This window comes from Lissotriton vulgaris, chromosome 4_1, assembly GCF_964263255.1.
Source record: "Lissotriton vulgaris chromosome 4_1, aLisVul1.2, whole genome shotgun sequence".
NCBI classification, from domain to species: domain Eukaryota; kingdom Metazoa; phylum Chordata; class Amphibia; order Caudata; family Salamandridae; genus Lissotriton; species Lissotriton vulgaris.
Window position 1 is genome coordinate 498,733,192 of NC_141691.1, and position 24,441 is coordinate 498,757,632.

Here is a 24,441-nt window from a genome sequence, read left to right on the forward strand (position 1 = left end):
AACCTTTCAATAATAGGTCAAATGAGGGATCTAATTAAGTGTTCCATGCTATCTAATGAGACACTAGTATATGCTGGTTTCAGTGTGGATTCTGCAGGGGCCATCGGCGGGTGCACTAATGCCGATGTCCATTCCAGTGTGTGGAGATGTTGAATCGACTGTCAGATTTAACAATTTATCTTCTGCAAGTGCTAAAGTCTGTTCGGCTGTGGTACCAGGCTTAAGAGGCTTGCCAAAATCTGAATGACTAATCTTAGGATTTTGCATTGCCCCCCCCCCCCTTGCATCTTCTTTTGCTGGGTGGTGGGCCTTGAACCTTAGGCAGAATTAGCCTTTTATTCTTACTACGTTTAAATTTGTCAGAAGTGCGATTGGTAATAACTGAATCCTTTGTTAATGTAATAGGACTAGAAAGTGGAGTAAGACTCAAGGTCTGTCCAATAGAGACACACAGTGTAGGGGTACAGTCAGGGGTACAATCTCGTAGCAAAAGCGGAATACTCTCTGGCAAAGTTAGATCTTCGTTTCCGCTGAGATTTCCCCCATTAGAAAAAGGGGAATTCAGCATAGGATCTAGCGGAATTGTTACTTAACCAAAAGCCTCAAGTGCGATCCGGCACTGACATATAATTAAACCATTCAAGGAAGGCCCATAGCCTATTGACGGTAAATTACTTTTCACTGCGCCGTTTTGAGCACCCCCCGTTTTTAAAATCACATCTGAATGCCTGTTTTAATATAGACTGTTTGTCACCGCAGATTTAGTGGCTGTCAGCCCCCGTTACGGATCTACTGGGCCGTATTACAAGCGTGTCATTACCGTTGAACCTTGTTCATCCTTCAAATGTAAGGAATGTTTTAACAACACTGTTTTACTTTGGGCAATTTGTACCGAACCGCTAAATAAATAATGGTCAACACCAGCAACGTAATACTAATGCTTGCTTTGAGAAATTAAAGCCACAATTTAAATACAACGGCACTATCGTTTTTTTTAAAATTCACTGCACGTGCATCGCGTCGCCCGCCAGTACCCCTTGTGATTCACATCCCGTGAACAACTATGATACGCCTATATCCCAATGGTTCCTCCCCATTTTTGTAGTTTCACCCATCGCAGTTTTTTCACCTTAAACCACTGCGCCTTCAACCTTCACTGACATTGCCGTTTTAACACCTTAAACCACTGCGCCTTCAACCTTCACTGACATCTCGGGCACAAGCCGCATGAGTACTGTGCAACTAGACTCTAGTCCTGAAGCGGATGTCCTCTTCTTTATGTCACACATCAATTCACCCTCACAGAAGTCACCAATCAGATGCCTAGCAGTTTAGTTTTACTTATCTCTATTTTTTGTATTTTTCTCCCCCCTTTTATTCCCTTGTAAATGTTGATTCAGTAATGCGATATAGGCAAAATATGTGGATAAGCTTAAGACAACAATGAACTATCCCTTGTCCTGAAGATGATGCTTTATATTGTTGTGATTAGCATCGAAACGTCGTCGACACTAAAAACACCATATGCAATATGATTTTATAATATTGTAATGATCAATGGTGTGAAAATGGATATTTAAGTCTGTCATAGTGATTACAAACAAACAGACACATCTTATACCCTGCGTTTGGCCATTCTGTTTTTCGTTGGTTTGTCTTGTGTTCTGTGGGTCACGGGTGTGCCCACTTGTCATTTAATGTTTTTAATCACAATCAACTGAACTTATATAAAAATAAATTCTTGTCCGGCTGGACGAAAGACATACGATCTATTTAAGCGTATGATTATTGTGATTGTCCATTTTTCCTTCCAAAATAGGGACCACTGTTCTCTAAAACATGTTACTGCCCAAGGTCCCTATGGCATACCTTCTGGGTTTCCCTTGTTTTGTATAATAGTGGTCTGTTTGAACAGCGGGCACAGGAGCTGGGGGTGCTGGGTCCTCTGCTGTGGTCGTCCGGGCAGCGGGCACAGGAGCTGGCGGGCTGGGTCCTCTGCTGTGGTCTGTCCGGGCACGGGAGCTGGCAGGGATGGGTTCTCGAATGTCTGCTGGCGAGGGCTGTGTACTCTCCTGGGGTTTGCTCACGATTGCAGGGTTAGGCTCATGGCAAGGGCACAGAGTGAGTTGCGGGGGTGCCCTAGAGATGCACAGCAGAGATGGACGCTCCTCCGGGGACGGGAGCTGACCTGTTTTGGGGGCGCCTACGCTTTGGGATCTGGCGAGAGGTGCTGGACGGGCTGCTCCGAAGGAAGGCCTACCTAATAAAGTGATGAGCTATCCATTGTGTGCCTCGCTCCCCTCCCACTGCCAGCCTGTTGCCACAATGGAGTTAGCACGCTCTATACCCAAAGGGAGGGCTTTATTTTTTTATTTAATTTCATGCGTTTTTATATAGCGCAGACTTTACCCAAAGGTGTCAGAGCGCTTCACAATAGGAACAGTAGAGATACATGAGGAAAAAATACAAGTCAGCATGTTACTAAAGCAAATGTTACGTTACATGAGGCAATAGTGACAGCTGTGCAAGTATCAAGAGCAAACAAAGTACAAGAGGTAGCAAATGATACGTTACAAGAGGAAACATGGGGGCGGGGCTTGTTCAGGACTGCTGTTGAGCCAGGGTCCTCCCGCCTGTCTGCCCAGATCTCACTGGGTTTAAAGTTCCCTGGGGTTTGCTGCACGAGTACACATCACGGAGAGAGAAGCATTGTCTGACCACAGTAGTTGACGGGAGCCTCGCGGATCAGACTGGTATGGAGAGGTAAGGGTATGCGCGGGATAATGACCGGTGTTGAAGCGGGGTGTATGTAGCAGTGCTTCCTCGCCGTGTGCTCTCCGCACTGACCTCGCATAGTCCACACTGGAGGCCGTGCACCTCCCGCAGCTGAACAGAGCTGTTAGTTTACTGCCCAAGCCAAGTCTGCAGCTGCTTCTAAAAGCTGCTGATGGGGCGAGGGAAATAGACTATATGCGCGTTGACGGGCCGAGGAGCCGACGGCGGAGATGGGAGGGAAAGTGAAAGTGAAAGTAACTGCATGAGGCTTGCAAGGGAGACAGGAGATGAACAGTGTTTGACTGTACGTGGTGAACGCGCGCGTTCACATTTCCAGTCTGGCCGGCCTGCAGCCTGCGCGTGCCCATCTCCTGTCTCCCTTGCAAGCCCTTGAAAGCATAGTCGACGACAATAGGTCTCGCTGGCGACTCTGCATCGCCAGGTGCAAGACCTAAAAATGGGATCAGATGGTGGAGGTTTATATTTGTCAACCCTGGATGTTAATATGCTGGCACGGACAGGGTCTTTAAAGATGGCATCGGAATGTCTCATCATGCCTTTTAACATAGGTATACTCTGACTTGTCCTATGTGTAGAACCTAGTGTCTCAAATAAAATGTATTTTTCTAAAGACTCTTCGTATAATGTAACCCCATGGTAAGCTGCTGCTCTTGAAATCAGCTCTTGATGAGCTATGTCATCATCTGGGGGGGGTGATGGCTTCGCAGGATATAAATCTGGATCATTATCCATGGGTGCATCAACATTATAGTCATTCCATGTGTCTGCTGGCAAATGACTATTGTCAGCGTGATCATCATCACCTATATCAGGCTGTGTATGTGAAGAACCCTGAGGTGTTATGTGTAATCAATCGGAGCTTGGCAATGGTGGTAGTGGTGAAGATGGTGGAGGGGTTTGAGGATTAGGGTAAATAGGACTTGTAGCCATGCCCTTTTCTTGAGAGGAATTTTATAGCTGGTGTCCTCTGAGATAACTTACCTTTTGGAAAGTGTTTTTGCCAAAATATGTCCAGCCTCTGGATTGATGTAAAGTTTCCTCTGCTTAGGGTCTAGCTTTCCTTTAATAAATTCTAGGATAGGTTCTGGAGACTTTGGAAGGACATCTTTAGATTTCAGCACCAAAGGTTTTGGTGCCAAACCGGACTTGTCTTTTTTTGTCCTTCAAAGTGGAAGATTGTTATTTCGAACAGGACTAGTCTTCCGGAACAGGTGGTTTTGGTTCCGAAAATGGCTTTAGTTCACTCGGTCCCAAGCCGGAAGGCTTGATTGGTTGTATTAGTGCCGGGCCCGAGGGTGGGGCGTTGGAAACATTGTCTCGGTTCCGACTATATCCTGAAGGCAGAGGTGGTCGAGAAGCCTTTTGTTTGGTCAAAGAGAGTTGGGGGGGGAGGGGGGGGGGGGGGTTGAAGGGGGTTATAGGGGCTTTAGTACTCACGCTATCCTGTCCCGGTGGAACATCTTCAGACTCCAACTCGATTTCCAGCTCGGAATCCTATTCTGGGATAGAGAATGCTTCCTCCTCTTCCACTACTGACACTTCGACCTGGAGAACCGGGCCTTATGGCGCAGGGCACGCCTTAAATCCCCGAGTTCACCTGCCTTGTCGAACAGAGACACGAGACACTCTGTTGGGCGTGGAATACCAGGTTTATTAGCTGCAGCAAAGCACAGTTGTCCCAGAAGTTACACGCAAGGTGGGTTCTAAGGAGACTGCCACTTAAATCTGTGGCGCACAAGCTCTCATACTACACATATTTACACAGTTTACTCCCAATACATACAAGGTTAGCCAATAGAAAAAGTTGGAAAACAAGCTATCGAGTGTCACGAATACGCCCCTCTCTCAAACCCAGTGTGTTACCCCTCCCAACAAATTAATCAGTGCTAACATCAACAATCCACTTTGCAGGTGGCAGGACGTATTTGTGTGCCTCAAAGGATAGATGTGTAACAAGAGAACAAAAGGAGAGAATCGCGAAGGCCAGTCGGATAAGATAATATAAGGAAAGAATAGGAGAAACCAAATAGTCAGTCGAAACAGGGATCAATCAACCCAGACATGGATTAGCGAACTCGGCCAGACCCTGACATCGGTTTCGTAAACAAAGGCAGGGGGTTACTTTTTAACAGAAGAGACGCATAGCAGCTGAGAAAGGCAAAAACACTCCGTGACAAAACTGAGGTTTTAATCCTGGGCCCTAACCCGGATCTTTGGAACACAAGACATTGGCCTCCTGAATTGGGATCTCTTCCCATTCCGTCGGACCAAGTGCGCAATTTGGGCATTATCCTTGATAAAGGCCTGACTATGCTGCCTCAAGTTAAGAAGCTAACAGCCACGTGCCTTACCATCTTGAGGTGGCTTAGAAAAATCATTTGGATGCTGCCAGAGGACATGCAAAAGTCTGTAGTCAATGCCCTCATCACCTCACGGCTTGACTACGGAAATGACCTTTATCGAGGATCTTCGCAGGCTGTTTTGAGAAGTCTTCAGCTCATGCAAAATGCCGCTGCTAGACTGCTGTGCAAGTGCAATAGAAGAAAGCGCATGTTAGGTCATCTCAAGACATTGCATTGGCTCAGAGTTGAAAACAGAGTCAAGTTCAAGACCCCGAGTTTCATGCACAAAATCAAATTCGGCTCTGCCCCCAGATATCTTCAATCTTTGGTACACACTTACCTCCCTGCCCGCTGTTTGAGATCCTCATCGCAGGGCCTTTTCAGCGTGCCTAGGTTTCGTTTAGCCAGGGTGGGTGGTAGATCCTTCTCGCTTTTGGGACCAAAGTTGTGGAACTCCCTCCCTCTTAATTTACGTACAGAAATAAGCTATGTACAGTTCCGCAGAGCCATAAAGACTTCGCTGTTTAATCAATAATTTCCTGATTTGGCCTCGTATTCGAGTTTTATTACCTTTTCATCTGCTATCTTTTTCTTTAGCGCCGGGAAACCCTTTTTGGGTAGCTGTCGCGCTTTACAAACCTAACAAATAAATAAATAAATTCCTCTTTGTAAAACTTTTAGGTTTTAGTGACCGGCACACAGCTCTTGGGGTATGTAAAACCAACACTAGAGACTGTGTTGTGTACTCAATTTCGAGATATCTGTCTGCAGTATGGCATATTAGGTCGAAGGTACATTCTAAATAGTCAGGATTACTTATTGCACATTTGTCGTCATGTGAGTTTATTGTATTTGTGATAGTCCATTATCTGATTACCTCTGTTACAATTTTAATCTTTGTAAATGATTTTATTTGTTTTTGTGGAGGTCTCTTTTTAGCTAAGATGTTCCTTTTTTTAAGAGCTTTGATTATAACATTTGTTTGGGAAATATAATGAGCCTTGGTCTTGTGGATTGTGTTTATTATACCAGCCTGCTTTTTAGTTCTCGCCCTGGCGAAAAGCGCGCGAAGCACACTCTCGCCCCGAGACCTATAGCCGTCCACTCTGCTTCCAAGGAGACAAGAGATGGTGATGCGCATCACGCCGTAATCGGATCAGGTCGGGTGCGCGTTCACCATCTCCTGTCTCCTCTTTCTCTCCTTGGAAGCCTCATGCACTTCTCGCATACACACACACACAGGCACAGCCCCTGCTTTTCGCACAAGCACGCACGCACACACATGAGTGTGCACACACAGAGAGATACGAGCACACACACGAGCGCACATACACACACACGCACACAAACAGAGACACACACACCCCAGCCCCGCTGCCGCCACCACCACCCCCACCCTCCCACTGGTGAGATTTCCCCCCTTCTTTCCTCGCACTCACCGGAGAGGTCGGCGCTGGCCCCGCCGAGCAGCAGGAGGCAGGCAGTAAGCAGCAGCGGCGGCGGCTCCATGGCGCTCGGTCCGTCACTCTGTCTGACTGACGGCGCGTGCCCCCTCTCGGCCTCCTATACAGCTGCGAAAGAGAACAAGGGCCAGTGCGTCCCTCCTACGCACTGAGCGAGCGCGCCCATGCCTGCCGCCGCGGAGAGAGAGTACGGACAAGGAGCCGGGTCTAATATCAGCTGCGCCCGAGCCCGAGGACAGCGGGCAGACCAGGGCCATGGAAGTAGAAGAAGGACGCGGGCCCGCCTGCGCTCGTTTATCGATTTGTGTGAGCACAGAGGCAGTCTACGCTGCCAGGTAACAGTGAGTATTCGGTGTTGCTGTCAGAGCCAAGCCAGGCTAAGAACCAGCGAACGGTGCAGGCGTCCGAGCCAAACATGGGGAGTCTGAGCAGAGCCGGCACCGAGGCTTGGATGATGAAAGGCGGAGCGCTTCCAGGGTACCGCGGCGCTGCCAGGAGTGGGGTGTGCTTGGGAGTGATCAGTGTGTGCTGCAACATTCAGCGAGGGGCCCTGCGCCGGAGGGGAGGTAGCATGCCGGCAGGGGTGCCCAGACACTCGTCTCCCGAGCTCAGGTGTCTTTTCGCAGCAGTTCAGGGCACTGCTTACACTTTTTATTTTCAGTGCGCACTTTGATTTTTTTCAGCAGCCCTGCATCCCTGTGCCATGGCAGTAGCCGCCGCATACACTGTGACATGTGCAGAGACGGCGCACTCACGAAACTCCTCACTGCAATGGGTATCATTTTTTATTTATTTATTTAATGTGTTTTTCTATAGTGCGGACTTTACCCGAAGGCGTCAGAGTGCTTCACAATAGGAACAGAACTGATACTTGAGGAGAAAATTACAAGTGAAGCAATTACAAAAGCAAACTTTAAGTTACATGAGGCAAAAGTGACAATTGTGAGCAAACAAATACAAGAGGTAGCAAACGGTACATTACAGGAGGAAAAAGTGACATGTGCAGGTTACAAAAGCGTACAAAGTACCAGTAGAGGTATAATACTGCAATGTAGACACTCAAAGTCAAGAATAAACATGTTTATCATCTGCCTGCCGGAGCTGTTCTAGAGGCACAAAGGTAGGATTAATAATGCTTTAATGCCCACAGGCCGCCTTCTGTCTCAAAGGAATGCTATGCGTGGCAAATAAAAGTGCAATTTCTACCCAGTCTGCGCCAAAGTGAGCAATGTGTGCGGGCGTGGCTGTTAGGTGAACGCGGTTATTTGGAAACTGCTGAAACAGTTAACAATGTAGGACCTTTCAGCTTTTATTTATTCACCTATCCCCTTTTTCTTTTCCAGTGGCTGGCAGGTGGGACCGTTGATTGATCTTATTATACATTTCATGTGTGTAACGTGTACTGTGCATGGGGAAAGATAAGAGAGAGGGGAGTTTAGAAAACATCCAGGGAAGGTATTGCGTCTGTTGGGTTTGTATTGCAGAGGGGACTCGTTTTAGCAGGTGAAATGTAAACTGTGGGATTGTTGGATTTAATAGGATGCCCCACCTCCGCCACTATCGGGGGTGCTGGGACAAACGGGGATTAGGTAATTTTACTGTCTGCCTTTACTGTCAACATGTTGCAATATCCAAGTTTATTCGGTTAAATATGCTTCCAAAATCATTGACTTTATGCCTTAAAAAAGGGTAAGGTTGTTAAGGTTGTGGAAAGCAACCCCCCCCACACACATTAATAAACAAGCATTTGCAATGCAATAGGTCTCGCATTAGGAAAGTTTGAGCTGTTGGTATTGTAAATGACAAATTTTATATTTATCTGTTGGTTTTGAAAATAGCGAAATTAATAGCTTTGTCATTTACAATGCCAATATTTTTAACTTTCGCAAATGTGACACCTATAGCATTTGTAATGCAATATGTGTTGTATTTACGTGACTTAGATGTATTGATATTACTAATAACAATTTAGCATAATTATGTGGCAATGAGTGGTATTGTGTGGAGTGTGTTGCATTCAGTAGAGTGTAATTATGTGGCGTGTAATTATGTGGCACTGAGTGGTATTTGGAGTGTATGTTGCATCAAGTGCAGTGTAATTATGTGGCGTGTAATTATGTGGCACTGAGTGGTATTTGGAGTGTATGTTGCATTGAGTGTAGTGTAATTATGTGGCGTGTAATTATGTGGCACTGAGTGGTATTTGGAGTGTATGTTGCATTGAGCGCCGTCTAATTATTTAGCATATAATTATGTGACACTGAGTGGTATTGTCTGGAGTGTATTTTGTATTCAGTAGAGTCTAAATATGTGGCATGTAATTATGTGGCACTGAGTGGTATTGTTTGGAGTGTATGTTGCATTGAGTGCAGTGTAGTTATGAAGCATAATTATGTGGCACTGAGTGGTATGGTGTGGAGTGTGTTGCATTCAGTAGAGTAATTATGTGGCGTGTAATTATGTGGCACTGAGTGGTATTTGGAGTGTATTTTGCATTGAGTGCAATGTAATTATGTGGCATGAAATTATGTGGCACTGAGTGGTATTTGGAGTGTATGTTGCGTTGAGTGCAGTGTAATTATGTGGTGTGTAATTATGTGGCACTGAGTGGTATTTGGAGTGTATGTTGCATTGAGTGCAGTGTAGTCATGAAGCATAATTATGCGGCACTGAGTGGTATTGTGTGGAGTGTGTTGCATTCAGTAGAGTGTAATTATGTGGCGTGTAATTATGTGGCACTGAGTGGTATTTGGTGTGTATTTTGCATTGAGTGCAATGTAGTTATGTGGCATGAAATTATGTGGCACTGAGTGGTATTTGGAGTGTATGTTGCATTGAGTGCAGTGTAATTATGTGGCACTGAGTGGTATTCGGAGTGTATGTTGCATTGAGTGCAATGTAGTTATGAAGCATAATTATGTGGAACTGAGTGGTATTGTGTGGAGTGTATTGCATTCAGTAGAGTGTAATTATGTGGCGTGTAATTATGTGACAGTGGTATTTGGAGTGTATGTTGCGTTGAGTGCAGTGTAATTATGTGGCGTGTAATTATGTGGCACTGATTGGTATTTGGAGTGTATGTTGCATTGAGTGCAGTGTAATTATGTGGCTTGTAATGTAGAACAGAGTGGTATTTGGAGTGTATGTTGCATTGAAATTATGTGGCGTGTAATTATGTGGCACTGAGTGGTATTTGGAGCTTATGTTGCCTTGAGCGCAGTGTAATTATGTAGCATATAATTATGTGGAGTGTATGTTGTATTTAGTAGAGTGTAATTGTGTGGCGTGCAATTATGTGGCACTGAGTGGTATTGGTTGGAGTGCATGTTGCATTGAGTGCAGTGTAATTATGTGGCTTGTAATGTGGCACAGAGTGGTATTTGGAGTGTACGTTGCATTGAAATTATGTGGCGTTTAATTATGTGGCACTGAGTGGTATTTGGAGTGTATGTTGCGTTGAGCGCAGTGTAATTATGTAGCATATAATTATGTGGAGTGTATGTTGTATTTAGTAGAGTGTAATTGTGTGGCATGCAATTATGTGGCACTGAGTGGTATTGTTTGGAGTGCATGTTGCATTGAGTGCAGTGTAATTATGTAGCATATAATTGTGGCACTGAGTGGTATTGTGTGGAGTGTGTGTTGCATTCATTGCATTGGTGTTTACAAACTCCTCTCACTGTGCAGCCAGAAAAAGTAAAGTAAAGTGAATTATGTGACAGTCTAGCAGGGGTACAGAGACTGTGAAAGGCTGTAGGCTGCTATTTTTTGTAACACCACAAAATGTAAATAACTGTAAATGAACTGTACACATTCAGCAGTTACGACAGCAACTATGAAGCACATGTTTTGTAAATCTGAAGTGTGATTAAAACAAAGATTTTAATAGGATCAAACCAAACAAATCAAGTTAACTTTTTTGGAGATGTTCAATAATAATTATTTACTGACACTCAATAGCCACATATTACCATTTGTATGAAATATAGTTTTATTAGTAAAACTGTATGTATGTAGATGACAGGGCGTTACCACACAATGCATTAATGAAGTTACAAATTGCCTTCCTCATGTCCATTAAAGCTTGGTAGGTCGTGAAAGTTTATCATGAAAAAAAATTGTCGTAGTTCTAAAAAGTTTGGGAAGCACCAGCCTTGGGTATTACTATGAATGGACAGGGCTTTCCGGTACTTCGCACCGGCAGTTCTAAAAAGCAGGTGCTGAGACGGGTCCCTATCGGGCTCTCCATTTATGCCTTCACCCTCAGGGTTATAGTACTGTCAGTCTCATTATTTCAGAACTGAAGCATTTTCGATATTATCATGGTGTCATCATATATCACAGTACTACCGTATATAACTTGGCATCACCATATATCACCGTATATCAAGCAGTGCCACCGTATATCACGTGTCACCGTATACAACATATTGTCACCATATAGCACAGAGTATATAACTTGGTGTCACCTTATATCACTGTATACCACACAGTGGCACCGTGTATCACACAGTGTCACTGTATAAAACTTGGTATCACCATATATCACACAGCGCCACCGTGTATCACTTCCCATGGTGCTACCGTATATCACATGGTGTCATCACTAAACTCTCGGCCATCTGGTGAAACCAGGGTGGGCTGCCAGCCCTGACACAGAGTAGGTGTTCCCGCCCGTGTAAGGAGGCGCTGCGCTGTGTTGTGATCCATTGCACGCTTTGCAGCCACTCCTAAGCGTGGCAGGTGCCCCGGGGGCATGCGTCTGTGCTGAAGGAAGGGAAGGTGCGGCAGGCCACGAGCCCTCCACTCCCCTGCGTCGTCTCACGCACAGCAACACAAGATGGAAATGAGTACGAGTTCGGCAGGCCTGCTACCCATGCAACACTAGTGCTTTTGCACGATTCTACTGATGCAAATGTGGCTTTCCCACTAGTGAAATGACCATGCGAGAGCAAGTTAGAAATAATCATCGCCACAACATTAGGATATAATGATAGTAGTGATACTTTTTAAAAGCCCCTCGCCCCAAGATATAGAAGGGCTTATTGGGAGGAGGGCGGCGGGAGGAAAGCGGTTGGAAACCTTACCGATTGGGTTGTGGGACGGAACTGACAGCTATGTGTCTGACTTTATCCCAGCCCTGCAGGACTTTCAAGATTTCCCAATAAAGTACAGCCCAGCTACCTGTCCCCTGGCACTAAGCACAGTTTACTGCAGCATACATTAAACAACAACACAGCAAGCATCGATTTACATTTTTCGAATCACTTTAAGCATAGTCAACATCATAAACAAACAGCAGTTACTTGGCACGTAAAAAACAACGACCTTACTTCCACTACACATGCAGAGCTTTTCTCTTTGCTCAAGTAATAACGCTGTAACGCCCAAATGACACAAAGTACGAAAACTTGTCACAATCATAATTTGTGCTCCTCCCTGTCTCATATGTTCTCTTTGCAGATAAATGAGCACACATTCAGAGCTTCGATGTTTAAGTTTTTGGCTTGAATTAATAAGAAACGTGTGTTCACCGTCAATCAAAGCCTCACTTTTTACCACGTAAAACAACAAGCAAACTCACCGCCGCAGCCCGGCTTCAACAGGAAGCCAGGCAACCTTTGTTGGGACAGGGGCGGGGCTGGACACGCGACCGGAGCTTTCCAGGAGGCAGGCTGCAGTGGCTGGCGCATGGCTCCGGTGCAGAGAGAGGAGAGCCCTGCGTGCAGCCGGCGTCCGCCCGGGAAGCCAAGGAGCGGAGTGCCGGTGTCCCTGTGCCCGTTGACGTCGGAGTGAGCAGCCCGGAGCGGGACGAGTAGAAGTCCGGGTGAGTGGGGCTCCGTGCTTGCGTGTCTGTGTGTATGCAGGGGGGTGGGGGTGGGGGGCGGGGGGCGGGGGGCGGCAGCGTGTGTGTGTGTGTGTGTGTGTGTGCGTGCGCGCGCCTGTGTATTGTGTGCGTGCATGCAGAGGGGTGGGGGCTGGCTGTGTGTGTGTGTGAGCAGGGGCTTTGCACCGCGCATGCGCAGCTATCAGACGCTCGCTCCCGAGGTGAAATCCGACCTCGTCAAAGCGCGCATCTGGTAGCTGTCCACTCTCCTAAATACGGGCAGCATAAGTTGTCGAGCTGATGCATTCATGCTTCGCATGAATGCCACATCAGCTCGACCTAAAAAGCATTTGCAATTCAAGAGGTCTCGCATTTACGCAAGTTTAAGCTATTGGCATTGACACTGCCTTTTATCTATATTTTAAAAACGAAAACAAACATAAAAGGCATTGTTATTGGCAAAGTCAATAGCTCAAACTTGCGTAAATTCGAGACCTATTCCATTGCAAATGCTTGTTAATGAGTAATGTTATTCTTTAAAAATGAATTTGTATTGATATTAAATGTTTTCCAGTATACCATTTATGGTTCTATGGAACCGAAATAAAGGAAACATGATGATGATAGCGTGACCTTAAAATTATCAACTGTTAGGAAATATGAATTGTGATATACATCCCATATACAAAACATAACTGCAAATTTTGATGTGGAAAACCGCAGCAAAACTGACATCTCTCCTACCTTCAGTTTTTGATTATGGGTTGGAAACCTTGATCAGTCATACTAGCTAACACTATTGTATCTACAAAAACTTCGCTTTTTTAAAATATTGATAAAGAAAAGTGAGTTTCTCTTTAGAGAACAACAATAACTTAGGACGAGAGAAAGCTAACTATCATCACTGTGCCAGACTGAAGACAAAAAGGATCCTTTTTAAAGTTCGAATGTAGTCATCTGTTTATAATGTCAAACTTTGTGCCTGGAAAACATTTAAAACCTATTTCAGTGGTTACAGCATAATGACGGAAAAGAAATTCTCTAAACGTAACGATTCTGATGGATAGAGAACAGACTAGAGAATATCGCCTAAGTATTCACTTCAAGGGTTTGGGTGAGCACATTCATATTCTCTCTCAGTGGATCAAAATGCCCATGAAAACATTTAGTTCTTCACCTGCAACATTTGAAGTTCTTACCCGAAAGAAAATCCTCCTCCTGTTGAAGCAGGTGTAGACGTCGCTGGAGTGCTAAAACTGAAACCAGGGTTTGGTGTGGCTGCAGCAGGAGCAGCCATAGAGAAAAGACTTGCTGGTTGAGATGTGGTAGCATTCTGTGTCGGCGTTCCAAAACTGATCCCCCCAGAGGTACCAGATGGAGCAAAGGAAAAGCCCCCCGTAGCAGCAGTGGCCGTTGTTTTTGGAGTACCAAAACTAAAGCCTCCACCTGTACCCCCTGTACCACCAAAATTAAATCCACTCATGTTGCACGACTCTGGGGAAAGAAAATAACAGTTTAGAAACACAGCTGAAATAAAAATCTGAAAAATATTCAATCTGATATTGTCCTTAAGATTTCACCAGATCGTAAACAGCGCAGCTACTTTTTCTGTGTGGAACAATGAAATGCTGTGCATCAAGAGAGCCTTCAAGCATGTACTACCTTCCCCATTGTCCGTAATTGCATACTCAGGGAAATCTAGATTGGACCATCATCTTCTCGCCTTGTCAAGGCTGTACACCAACAGAAATTGCAATACACTGATAATACTTCACAGTCATGCTCTGTAAATATAATTCCATACTAGGTTTCATTCAAATGGATGTTACTTTTATACAATTGAGACATTAGCACCATTTCAAGTTCTTTTCCTACTTTAATATATAGGACTATTAGGAGACATTTTTTCCTAGCAATGTTTCATTTATACAGTGGTAGTCTCTCAATGCTGAGACATCAATAAGCCACTGCTCAATTAAGTCAGTTGCAAGTGAGTAGAACATCCCTTCTATTCCATCAGCAAGGCCTCCATTGATACACTTAATATGGTATGAAAATATATAAAAGGTGAAAAATTACACTAATGCACTTAAAACACAATACAGACAGAATTGTTTCTTGGTGCTTAATAAGGGGTGTCAATTTCTACGCCACTGAATGGTGCGCAATTCACTGCATGAAATAAATGTAAAATATGCCATGTAGGAATTCAAATTTACGTTCATGCAAATCCTTGCAGCGGATGGATGCATTAAGAGAAATCATCGTGATTAGGATCTTGTGCCCTAAAGAGTACACAGAGTTTACTACAAGAGATACTAATAGGACGCTCTTAAAAGAAATGAAAGCCAGGAACTTCTAGATCCCATATATCAGCACCAGAAAGCTTAGCAATTCACATTTCTTATATATGATGCATTTAGCCAGCACATACATTTATTAAGATAGAACAGTTGATTACTTGACAGAGTATGGAAAATTCCAGACAAACTAAAGATCATTTGAGCAAACAGAGTTTTAGCCTAATCTGCTTTTCCTTCATATAAGGTTAATATGTAATATATAGATATAAAATGATCTGTAGCGCAAAAACAACCTTTAGTTGTAAGTTATCATGGATTTTGCTTAAAGCATTACGATGAGGCTGTGTTTGGCTCCCAATTCTATAGGAATGAATCCTTCTCCTTGACTTTTTAAAGAACTTAAGCATAGTGAAAATGTAATATTGTGGGAGTGGGCACACACTCAAGGCGTGGCCAACAAGATGGCCGACTAGCAGCTCGCTACACTGCCTCCACCAGTCCATAACTTCATCCGTGATTAAATTGTGTTCCCAAGGCGGCATCTGACCCACCAGACAGCTACCAAAACATAAGTAGTTCCTGACAAGAGAAGTGAGCAGAGGATCGAGTGGAAGAAACCGCACCAGGCACCAACCGCAGCTGGCAAGATAGCAGTCGCAGGGTGACGGCCCAGTGAGCAAAAGAGACCGTCCAGCTCCTTGACCGCAGCACACAAGTAAGGACTGCGCTCACCCGGATGTGTAGACGAGCAATGGGGGGCCTGCTGGATTCGAACCAATGGGGTGCCTGGTTGGAGCCCGGGGGAAGAGCGCAGAGTTTACCACCAAGACAGGAGGAGTTGATCCCAGCCAGGCTAAAGGTGCAGAGAAAGATTGCAGAGGCACCAAAACCGTGGGGTGACTGCTTCCGGACCCAGGACCTCCACACAGGCCCCCCCCCCCCCGAATACAAATGATGCCCGATCCCAGGGGGCTGCTTCCATAGGCAAGGAGGCAAAGTGGCTGGGGGATTATACTGTATGCTGGAGATTCTCGAAGTGGGAAAGGAGGGACCGTGAACGGAAGGGGGACGGCTACTGGCGCTGCACAACAGGTCTGCATTTTGGAGATTCATCCCTCAAGTGAGGAGAACTAGGGTGGCAGCCACGCTGGGCAAGAAGAATGTCAGACCATAAATGTCCCACCAAGAATGAGGCAGAGCATATCAGTGTAACAGCAGGAGTGCGGCCTTACAGGCCCGGGCTAGGTGGTGAGTCCTTGTAAAAGGTACAGAGCACTCGCATCTGGACTTACTGTAAAACCCTGCAAAGTGCTACCCCAAGCCAGGGAGGGCCCATGGTCAACTCGGATGGGAAGCCCCAATGAGGGAGGCCTGAATCACATGCTGAGGGGCAGATCAGGCCTGGATCTCTACTGAACACCCCTGTAACAGCCCATAGAAACCAGGGAGGAGTTCCCCCTTTGCACCCTAGCAGCCCAGACTGATTGGAGGTAGTTGAGGCCAACTGCACGTTAACTGCCTGAACCCCGGAGGCACCCACCCAGCTGCAACATACGGGGAAAAAGACAAAATCCTTGCCCCGGTACAGAGCGGGAGAAGGCGAGGTCCTCCCGCTCCTTTGGTGCTCTACTACAAAGAGGCTTATAACATCTGAAGAGACAGGGGGACACGGACTGGGGAGAATTCACCACTGACGAAGTGGTGCTGGACTTGCTATAGCCTCCCAAGGGCCAAAGCAAAACAGGGCCAAAGATACCACAGAATAACACTGAAGAACATGAATGCAGGCATTTAAATACAGGATTAACAACAGAAGGAAGAACTACCTGACCATAAGCCCTGACAGAGTGAAACTTGCCCAGGAGGGGGAGAACAACCGACTACCCCCCCCCCACCCCAGCCCCGTACGGATATAGATACCTCTGACCCCATGATTAAACTGGTTGCACTGATACAGTAACAGTGGGCTTTCCTTCTGTGACCCATAACTATGGCCAAAGACAAAGAATCCAAGCAGCAGAGACAGGGCAAGATGGACAGATATACTAAAACAGGAAGCGCTCCGAGGATGAGCAGGGAGAATATCTTCCCTCAATTGTGGATAATGCAACGCCCCTACAGGCCATACATGCCTCTAAAGCAGTTGTCTTCAAACTTTTTGATGTCGAGACCCCCTTGTCAAACCTTTTTAGACGTAAGGACCCCCTCTGACAAAATGTTCTAGAAACTGGTTCTCAGCATCTATCGGCAACCATAAATGTCCCTGTTAGACCTGGCATCCTTTGGCACGTTTCCCGTGTTTTTTTCCTTTCTGACCTTCTTATGAAATACGGCGCATTCCAGTCCTTTTCCCTTCAGAAGTTGCTGCCTAGCACCAACGTAGCTTGGTTAAGCCAAGCACAATAGCCCAGGGTTGCTAGTCCTCCTGTTTTCTGTGGCACTGTGCTTACTTGGGGCTAGTGGTTCCAAGCCCCTAAGGGAAAGAGGTGGCCTGTGGTCGCGTGGTCATATAGAGCACGTCTGCAGACTCCTCGGAGGGAAGCCTGGCTTCGGACCTGGGTGACTGAGGGTGTAAGTGGTGCAGATGGAAGGGACCCTTGACTTGGGAATGAAGGGCCAGCCTATGGACGACTGGAACATGCAGAGCACATCTAAATGCCCCTCAGAGGGCAGCCTGGCATTAGGTGAGTGATTGAAGGTGGAAGTGGGACAGATGGAAGGGACCTTTGACTTGGGAATGAAGGGTCTATCAATGTCTGGTGCATGCAGAGCATGTTTACAGACTCGTCAGAGCATGTCTAGAGACTCCTTGGAGGGCAGCCTGGCATAGGGCATGGGCTATTGATGGTGGCAGTAGGGGGTAGGTGGTACTGTCACTGGAAGGGAAGGGAAGGGACCCTTGACTTGTAATTGCATTGATATAGTGCTTACTACCCTGACAAGGCGTCAAGGCGCTTTTCGGTGAGTACACGCTATTCTGGGACCCAAAAAGGATTAGTGGTGAATTAGTATAGGGAAATACTAAATGAATTTGAGCTGCGGGTTTCTGAGTCTGTTAGATGGAATGAAAAGGATAGTGGAGGAATAGAAGAGGGAAGGGTCTAAAAAGTGTGTATTTGGAGATCATAACATTAGGAGGTTTACGATGAGTAAAGAAAGAAGAGATGGAGGGGCAAGAGTCTAAAAGTGGATTAAGGAGAAAGATGAGGTATTGCATAAGTCTAGGAGAGATACATAAGGGAAGGTTGTAGAAAGGCTTGTATTTATGGAATTATGTGTATAGTAGAACTTAAAAATAAGCTCAGCACAACAGTACCAGGAGAGCTTGAAATACATTAGTTTTATTTTGGTGAAAGACACAGGCACGCTCCTAACAACTTTTACCCATGTAACTCATCTTCCAAATGTGCTATCCTTAACTGGTCATATTTTGTCTCTACAAACTCCTGCAACAAGAGCAAATTTGCGGCAAATAAGCATCATTCCCCTAAACATTACATGGCATCCTGTAATGGCACGCAGGATTTGCAGTTCTCATTTAAAAATGGGACGCCAAAAAACAAACACAATAGAACGTCCAAAAAAGATTGGCAGCCACCTTTGGAAAAAGTCTAATAACCCTATTGAACAGGATTAATATTACAATTTGAGCAAATGTTACCCTTCTAACAGCTACTTACAAACTGCTATTTTATCTCACACAAACCAGTACATCAACAGATAAATAGTCAGCCTTAAAGTTTGGCAAAATTACAATTACTGTGCTGGTCTGTACACGATTGTAGTGGCCATGCACTCACACAAATGAGAAACGCAAATACTGTCCTGGGAAACGCAAACTTTTGAAATTCCAAAACAGAAAGATGGATTTCCACGCCGATAAGTCCTACGCAGGAAAGAGATAAACCACTTTCACTGGAAAAATTGTTATTTTGACTAAAGCCTTGCTTGCTCCTTACTAAAATCACGGAACACAACTCTCCCTCTTCTGCCCCAAAATCTCCCACCTAAATGTGTACCCATCCATCCTTCAGTCCCACAGCTTAATCTATAGTCGACCTACAGTTCTCAGATAAAATGACTCGTAAAATTACTAATACATTTTAGTGCTCGCTTTAGGTCTGTCCATTCCAACCTATTGAAACTCAGTTGTATTGTCGACCTTGGAAGGATGAAAGAGTGAGTTGTAACAGCTCACAGTAGAATCTTGTCACAAACAGACCTGTTTTTCCTGTACTGGCTGAACCTGCGACCTGCTCACCCCCAATATACACATCAGATGTCAAGAGCAAGATCAGGCTGCCTCGCTCTTAGAGGACGCAGTTCCGACTATACTCTGTTTTACACATTTAAAGGGATGTTTGTGCCGCCTTTGAATACATGTTTTGTGTGCAGAAGAGAAGCTTTCTTGGATGCCATGGTTTGGATTGTTGGTGTGATGCATCCTTCACACTTGCAGATTAACTGATAAGGCGCATTAGCCTTTCTTTCAGGCAAGCAGCTGATAACGATCTCAATTAGCGATCCCAGCTGTCTTTTTGCAGGGACAAGTAAAGCTGGGGGATCTGCGACCCCCTTCCTAGAACTCCACGACCCCTATGGGGGTCGGGCCCCACAGTTGGAAGACTTCTGCTCTAAAGACAACCGAAGTCTGATCAAGTTATCCGAAAGAGTGACACTGGCAGAGAGCAGAATCTCTGAGGTGGAGGACATGACCCGTACCATGCATAAGAAGTCTTAGAATTAAGCACAACCTTGACAGAGTGGACTATGCAGAAAGATCGAGCAAGGAGAATCAACCAGCGAGTCATTGGATTCCCTGAAAGGATTGAGGGCGCGGACGCAGAGAAGATTCTGAGGGGATGGTTGAAAGACTCCATCCCGGCATTTCAATTTTCATCCTGTGTTAGAGCGGGCACACAGGGCTCTTTGCGCTAAACCACATGCAGGGGCACCACCATGCCCCCTTATCGCCCACTTCCTTAACTACCAGGATAGATATTTGATCTTGAGAGATGTAAGGCAGAGGGGAAACATTTGTAACGCACAGGCAAAAATAATGATATTTCCTGACTACTCCAGAGATGTTCAAAAACAAAAACGCACTTTCGATTACGTACAGACAAAAATCAGAGCTCTTATTCCCAGCAGTCCTCAAGGTCATCTTTGAAAATAGATCATTCTGCTTCCAAACTTTGGAGGTGGTGTGGAGAAGAGTAGAAGAACGACACCCGCAATAAACAGATAGAACAGATGGGAATAAAACCACAAACGAGTGGCAGCTGGGGATGAGACCGAAAGCACAACGGATCGAGACAGCGAGGAGAGCTCCAAGCATACACCAGACAGAGGAAATCCACTCCCTTACCAGGGCGGTGAGGTTCCGTGACAATTGTAAGTGGTGTTTTTAACTCGCACGAATATGGTCGAGTCTAGTATCTATGAACCGCAAATGACGAGTTTTGTAAGTGTGCGCAGTTTCGCTGTGCTAACTTAAACCGTTCGTTTGTTATGTGGGTTTGTCATCTGTACCCACGGGTTCCATCTTAGATACGGCATCCATTTTGTCTCTTGCCCTCAAGTAGCCAGCGAACGGACGCTGTCCGCTTTGCGACCCTGGGACTCCCAAGATATGGCGGAAGACGCATGTTCTTTGTAAGTGTCTTTATGACGAGGGGGATGCTACTGTAAGGCAGATGGCGCCGCTCGAGGCTCATCTTGCCGCACGGGCTTATTGTCTCAGTCGTGCATCTCATTAGGCACGTCCCTTTGATGCCTGTATCTCGTGCTTCTCGACACTCCCCTTTTACACCCTTTCCGATCTCCCTACTGTCTCCGTCTTCCTCTGCACCTGTCTTCGTTCCTATTTCGATCTACTTTACTGCTGATTGGAATTTGCTAATGGTGGGAAGATGGGTTTTTACAGTTGGGAATCGCCAAATGTTTCCGCACTTATGTTCCGGATCTTGTGTGTTTCAAAGTGATCTAAGCGACCCCTCTGAGAGCGACTTGTGGGAACCAGGTTGTAAACTATTGTGTATCATGTTATCCTATGGGTAAAAACTGTATAAAAGGAGCGATCCACAAATACAATTTGAAGCAGTCTCCCCGAACTACACTCGATGTACTTCCTGTGACTTCTGTGTTCCCTGCAGTAAATAAACCTTGACTCTTTGACGCCGAAGGAAGTGTCCCGTGTCTCTGTGACTTGTACGCCGGAGCAGGTTACCCACGAAGGTTTCAGGTGTTGTGCCCTGGCACCGCTGGGTCCAAAGAACCCAGTCCTTCAGTTGGCGCCCAACGTGGGGCTGCATCAGTGGTACCGGTCCAAGCCCGACGATCGTGAGGAACTTCGTGTGAAATCTCCGAGGGAAGGTGCACCCCGCTTCATCGATCCTGTTGTCGAAATAAGTGGCCCGAAGACTTTTCCCGCGAAGATTCCCGCCTCCTAACGGCTGCGACGGACTGCTGCCCTGACTGTAGACCTGTTTTGGCGCCTGGCGTAGACCTTGGTATAGCGAGACGATTGACGGGCCTTCCTGAGGACGCCATTGATCTTTGAGTTAAGTATTTGTGGGTCGCTCCCAGAGTTCTTGGTTGTAGACACTTTAGCGAGTGTCTTTGTTGTAAACACTTTAGCGAGTGTTTTTGTTGTAGACACTTTAGCGGGTGTCTTTGTTGTACACGCTGTGTGAGTGTTTTTGTCGGTGACACTTTGCTAGCGTACTTTGTTGTTGTTGTATTTGTTTGACGACTGCAGCCGCCAAAGACCGAGGGTTTAGTTCTTTGCTGGGACTTGGTAAATCCCGAAATCCCGTAACCCTTGAAGTTTGTGAAACTCGGCTAGTGTGCAAGATGCCTGGTCGCAGTACTTTGTTCAGTTGCTTTAGACCTTGTGGTGCGGATTCCCTGCTGGAGGACTCGTGTCCGATACCTCCGGTTGGAACTCCTACATATGACTTATATAGCAAACATGGGCTAGGCCCGATTGCTTTTAACGATTATTGGATCAAATATACAAAGAAAGACGGCGATCTTCGTTGGCCACCTCACGGTAGCTTCGAAGCGTCGATCTTAGATAATTTGGAAATAAAGTTGTTCGAACGTAAATCAAGGCCGGCCATGTTTGATGCCTTTCGGTTCTGGCGCAAAGAAGCCCGACAGAAAGAGATCAGACAAAATAAACGTAGTCAGCGAGATACTGTTGCTACTATAGTGAAGAAAGCTGAGCAGTTTCAGCGTGATAAGGAGGATAAGGATAAGGAAGTGTTTGAGAGATTACAGCGTATGTCCATAGACAAATGCTATCCTGTTTTGCCTACGGAGTCGGATAAGAAGGAAGAGGCAGTTGAGGATTCTTTAATGTCCTATCTTATGAAGTCGCCACCTCCGTACGTACAGGGTACCGCAGCTCCTGTGGTCCCTGCCGTACCTGTTCTTCCACCTGTAATTCCTCCACCAGTTCCTCAACCTGCACCTGCTCTTCCGACTGTTCCTGCTCCTTTGCCTATTTCTATTCCTACTGCTCCTCCGCTTCCACATACTCCTGTTCCCGCTACTGCTCACGCTACTGCTCCTGTGTTGTTAACCCCTGTTGCTGCTAACGTCTCTACTCCTTCTCTTGTTAGTCCTGTGTCTTACTCTTCTCCCTCTACTCGTAATCGTGATTCTCCCCTTGCGACAAACTTCTTTCAGTCGCTCGGACCTGTTTTTGGGTCTGCAGGTTCTGATGGTCCACAGAGACGTAGCCAGCTTCCTGGTAATAGAGAACGTGTTGCGCTATACAATATGGCGATGGGTTGGATGATAAACCCTGTTAGAAATCCACCTCGTGTTGTCCTCGAAACGTTTGATCAATTCAACATACCTACTCAGAGATATGTGTTTGATGAAATGTGCAAGTTCTTACATGATCAGATAGCGGCCAATGCGCCTGACGAGGTGCTGACCGCCCTGTCTGAACTCCGGCTTCAGTTCGCAACTGGACTGATAGTCGACACTAATGTCCGACGTGCTATTGAGCGGTTGCTATCTCTTCGTCCCGCTCCTATTCCTCATGCATTGTTCGTTGAGGACATTGAACAACGAGATGGGTCTGGCCAATATCCTATGCGTGAAGTTCCGCCAGTTTGGGTACCCGCTGATAATACTAATGCTAATGCTCCAATACCAGCACATTTCCAGAGAGTGTGGATACACCTCCCTTGGAAACGATCGGAAGTGCTTCAGGTGAAACAAACTTTGCCTGATCCTCGCAAAAATCCTGCGGGGTATTACAAAGAATTATCGCAGCTCGTAGACGCTACGATAATGAATCTGGCCGATATCGACATGTTGTTTGGCAATGTCGTACCGCAACCGGTATGGGCCAAGATTCGTCACCAAGATCACGCGAATGAATTAGGTGGTGATTGGGCTGCCATTACAGCGGCAGACGCTGGACAAGTGGCTGCTACTAAACCCGATCAGTTGATTGAACTTCTTCCCCAGCGAATCATTACATTAATGAAAACGCTTATGCCAGCTATGAGGGTAAATTGGGACAAGTTGTCAGCCTGTAAGCAGAAGAAAGATGAGAGTGTTTCAGACTTCTTTACGAGGTTCGAGGAAACATTCGTCGATCATAGTGGGCAGGATATGGGTACTGAGGGTGGACAGAGGTTGTTTGTGGATAAATTCGTATCGAACTTATTGCCCGACTTGAGCCATAAATTGAAAAATTCAGAAAGTTCATGGGCCGTTTCTACCTCAGCTCAGATATTGGCTACGGCACAATATTACGAAAATAGAGAAAAAGAGGAAAATGACCGTGCCGATAAAAAGACGAAAGAGCTGAAAACTAAAGTGTTGTTACAACAAGCATATCCGCCGCGTTCTAATCAGAATGCGCCTCAGCAGAATAGATCGCAGTCGCAATCGAATCAATCGCAGCCGCGTAATGATTCATCTTTTCAGAGATCTTCATTAGGGTACAATCAATGTGCTTATTGTAGACAGGAGGGACACATTAAATTCAATTGTCCTGCTTTAAATGACCGTAGTGGTGGTAATTCATCTAGAGGAGGTCGTGGTGGTGCACAGCACGCATCACGTGGTAGAGGTCGTGGTGCTCAGAATGATCGCTCTGACCATTCATCAAATTCTAATAACTGTTTCGATCAACGTGGATCATCGCAAGGACGATCTGCGCAGTACAATGTAGACGATTATTACGTCGATCAGGGACCTGACGATAGTAATTACTAGGACAGCCAAAGACAAGGAGAGGGAGTGGTATCAGTTCCGGTTGATCAGAGAGGGCCTTACGTCGCAGTTGCTACATCGGGCGTCGTTGAGCCTTTTCTGTTGGACACTGGTGCAGCGAAAAGTTCTATCATGCATTCGAAACTCCCTGGCGCACCTTTGTCTGGCTTAACAAATGTTTCCGTTGGATTCTCTGGCGCCCCCGTTAGCAATCCAGTTTCGCGCCCTTTGCCCCTTAAAATTGGGCCACGTGAGCTCGAAGCTCCATTGATTTTGTCTACTGGTTGTGGCGAAAATCTTTTGGGTCTGGATTTGCTTAAACGCTTGTATGCGACTTTGTATTGTTCTCCTGCGGGTGTAAAGCTTACGTTAGGAGAGAGGGTAGTCTCTCCCATGTACTTGTCCCTCGATAAGCTTCCACCGGAATTGAGTTCTCTTCCTGCATCTTTGTGGGCGACGGGTCCAAA

The 24,441-nt window shown here is 45.9% G+C and overlaps 1 protein-coding gene across 2 annotated transcripts in view; it reads right to left on the reverse strand.

Annotated features, from left to right (window-relative positions):
• Nucleotides 1-24,441, reverse strand: part of NUP62CL (nucleoporin 62 C-terminal like) — a 325,577-nt gene that overhangs the window by 251,439 nt on the left and 49,697 nt on the right. For both annotated transcript variants that reach the window (XM_086964653.1, XM_086964652.1), the window contains exon 2: nucleotides 13,628-13,922. In XM_086964653.1, coding sequence (XP_086820779.1) covers nucleotides 13,628-13,911 — 284 coding nt within the window. In that variant the 5' untranslated portion in view covers nucleotides 13,912-13,922. The remainder of the gene's footprint in view (nucleotides 1-13,627; nucleotides 13,923-24,441) is intronic.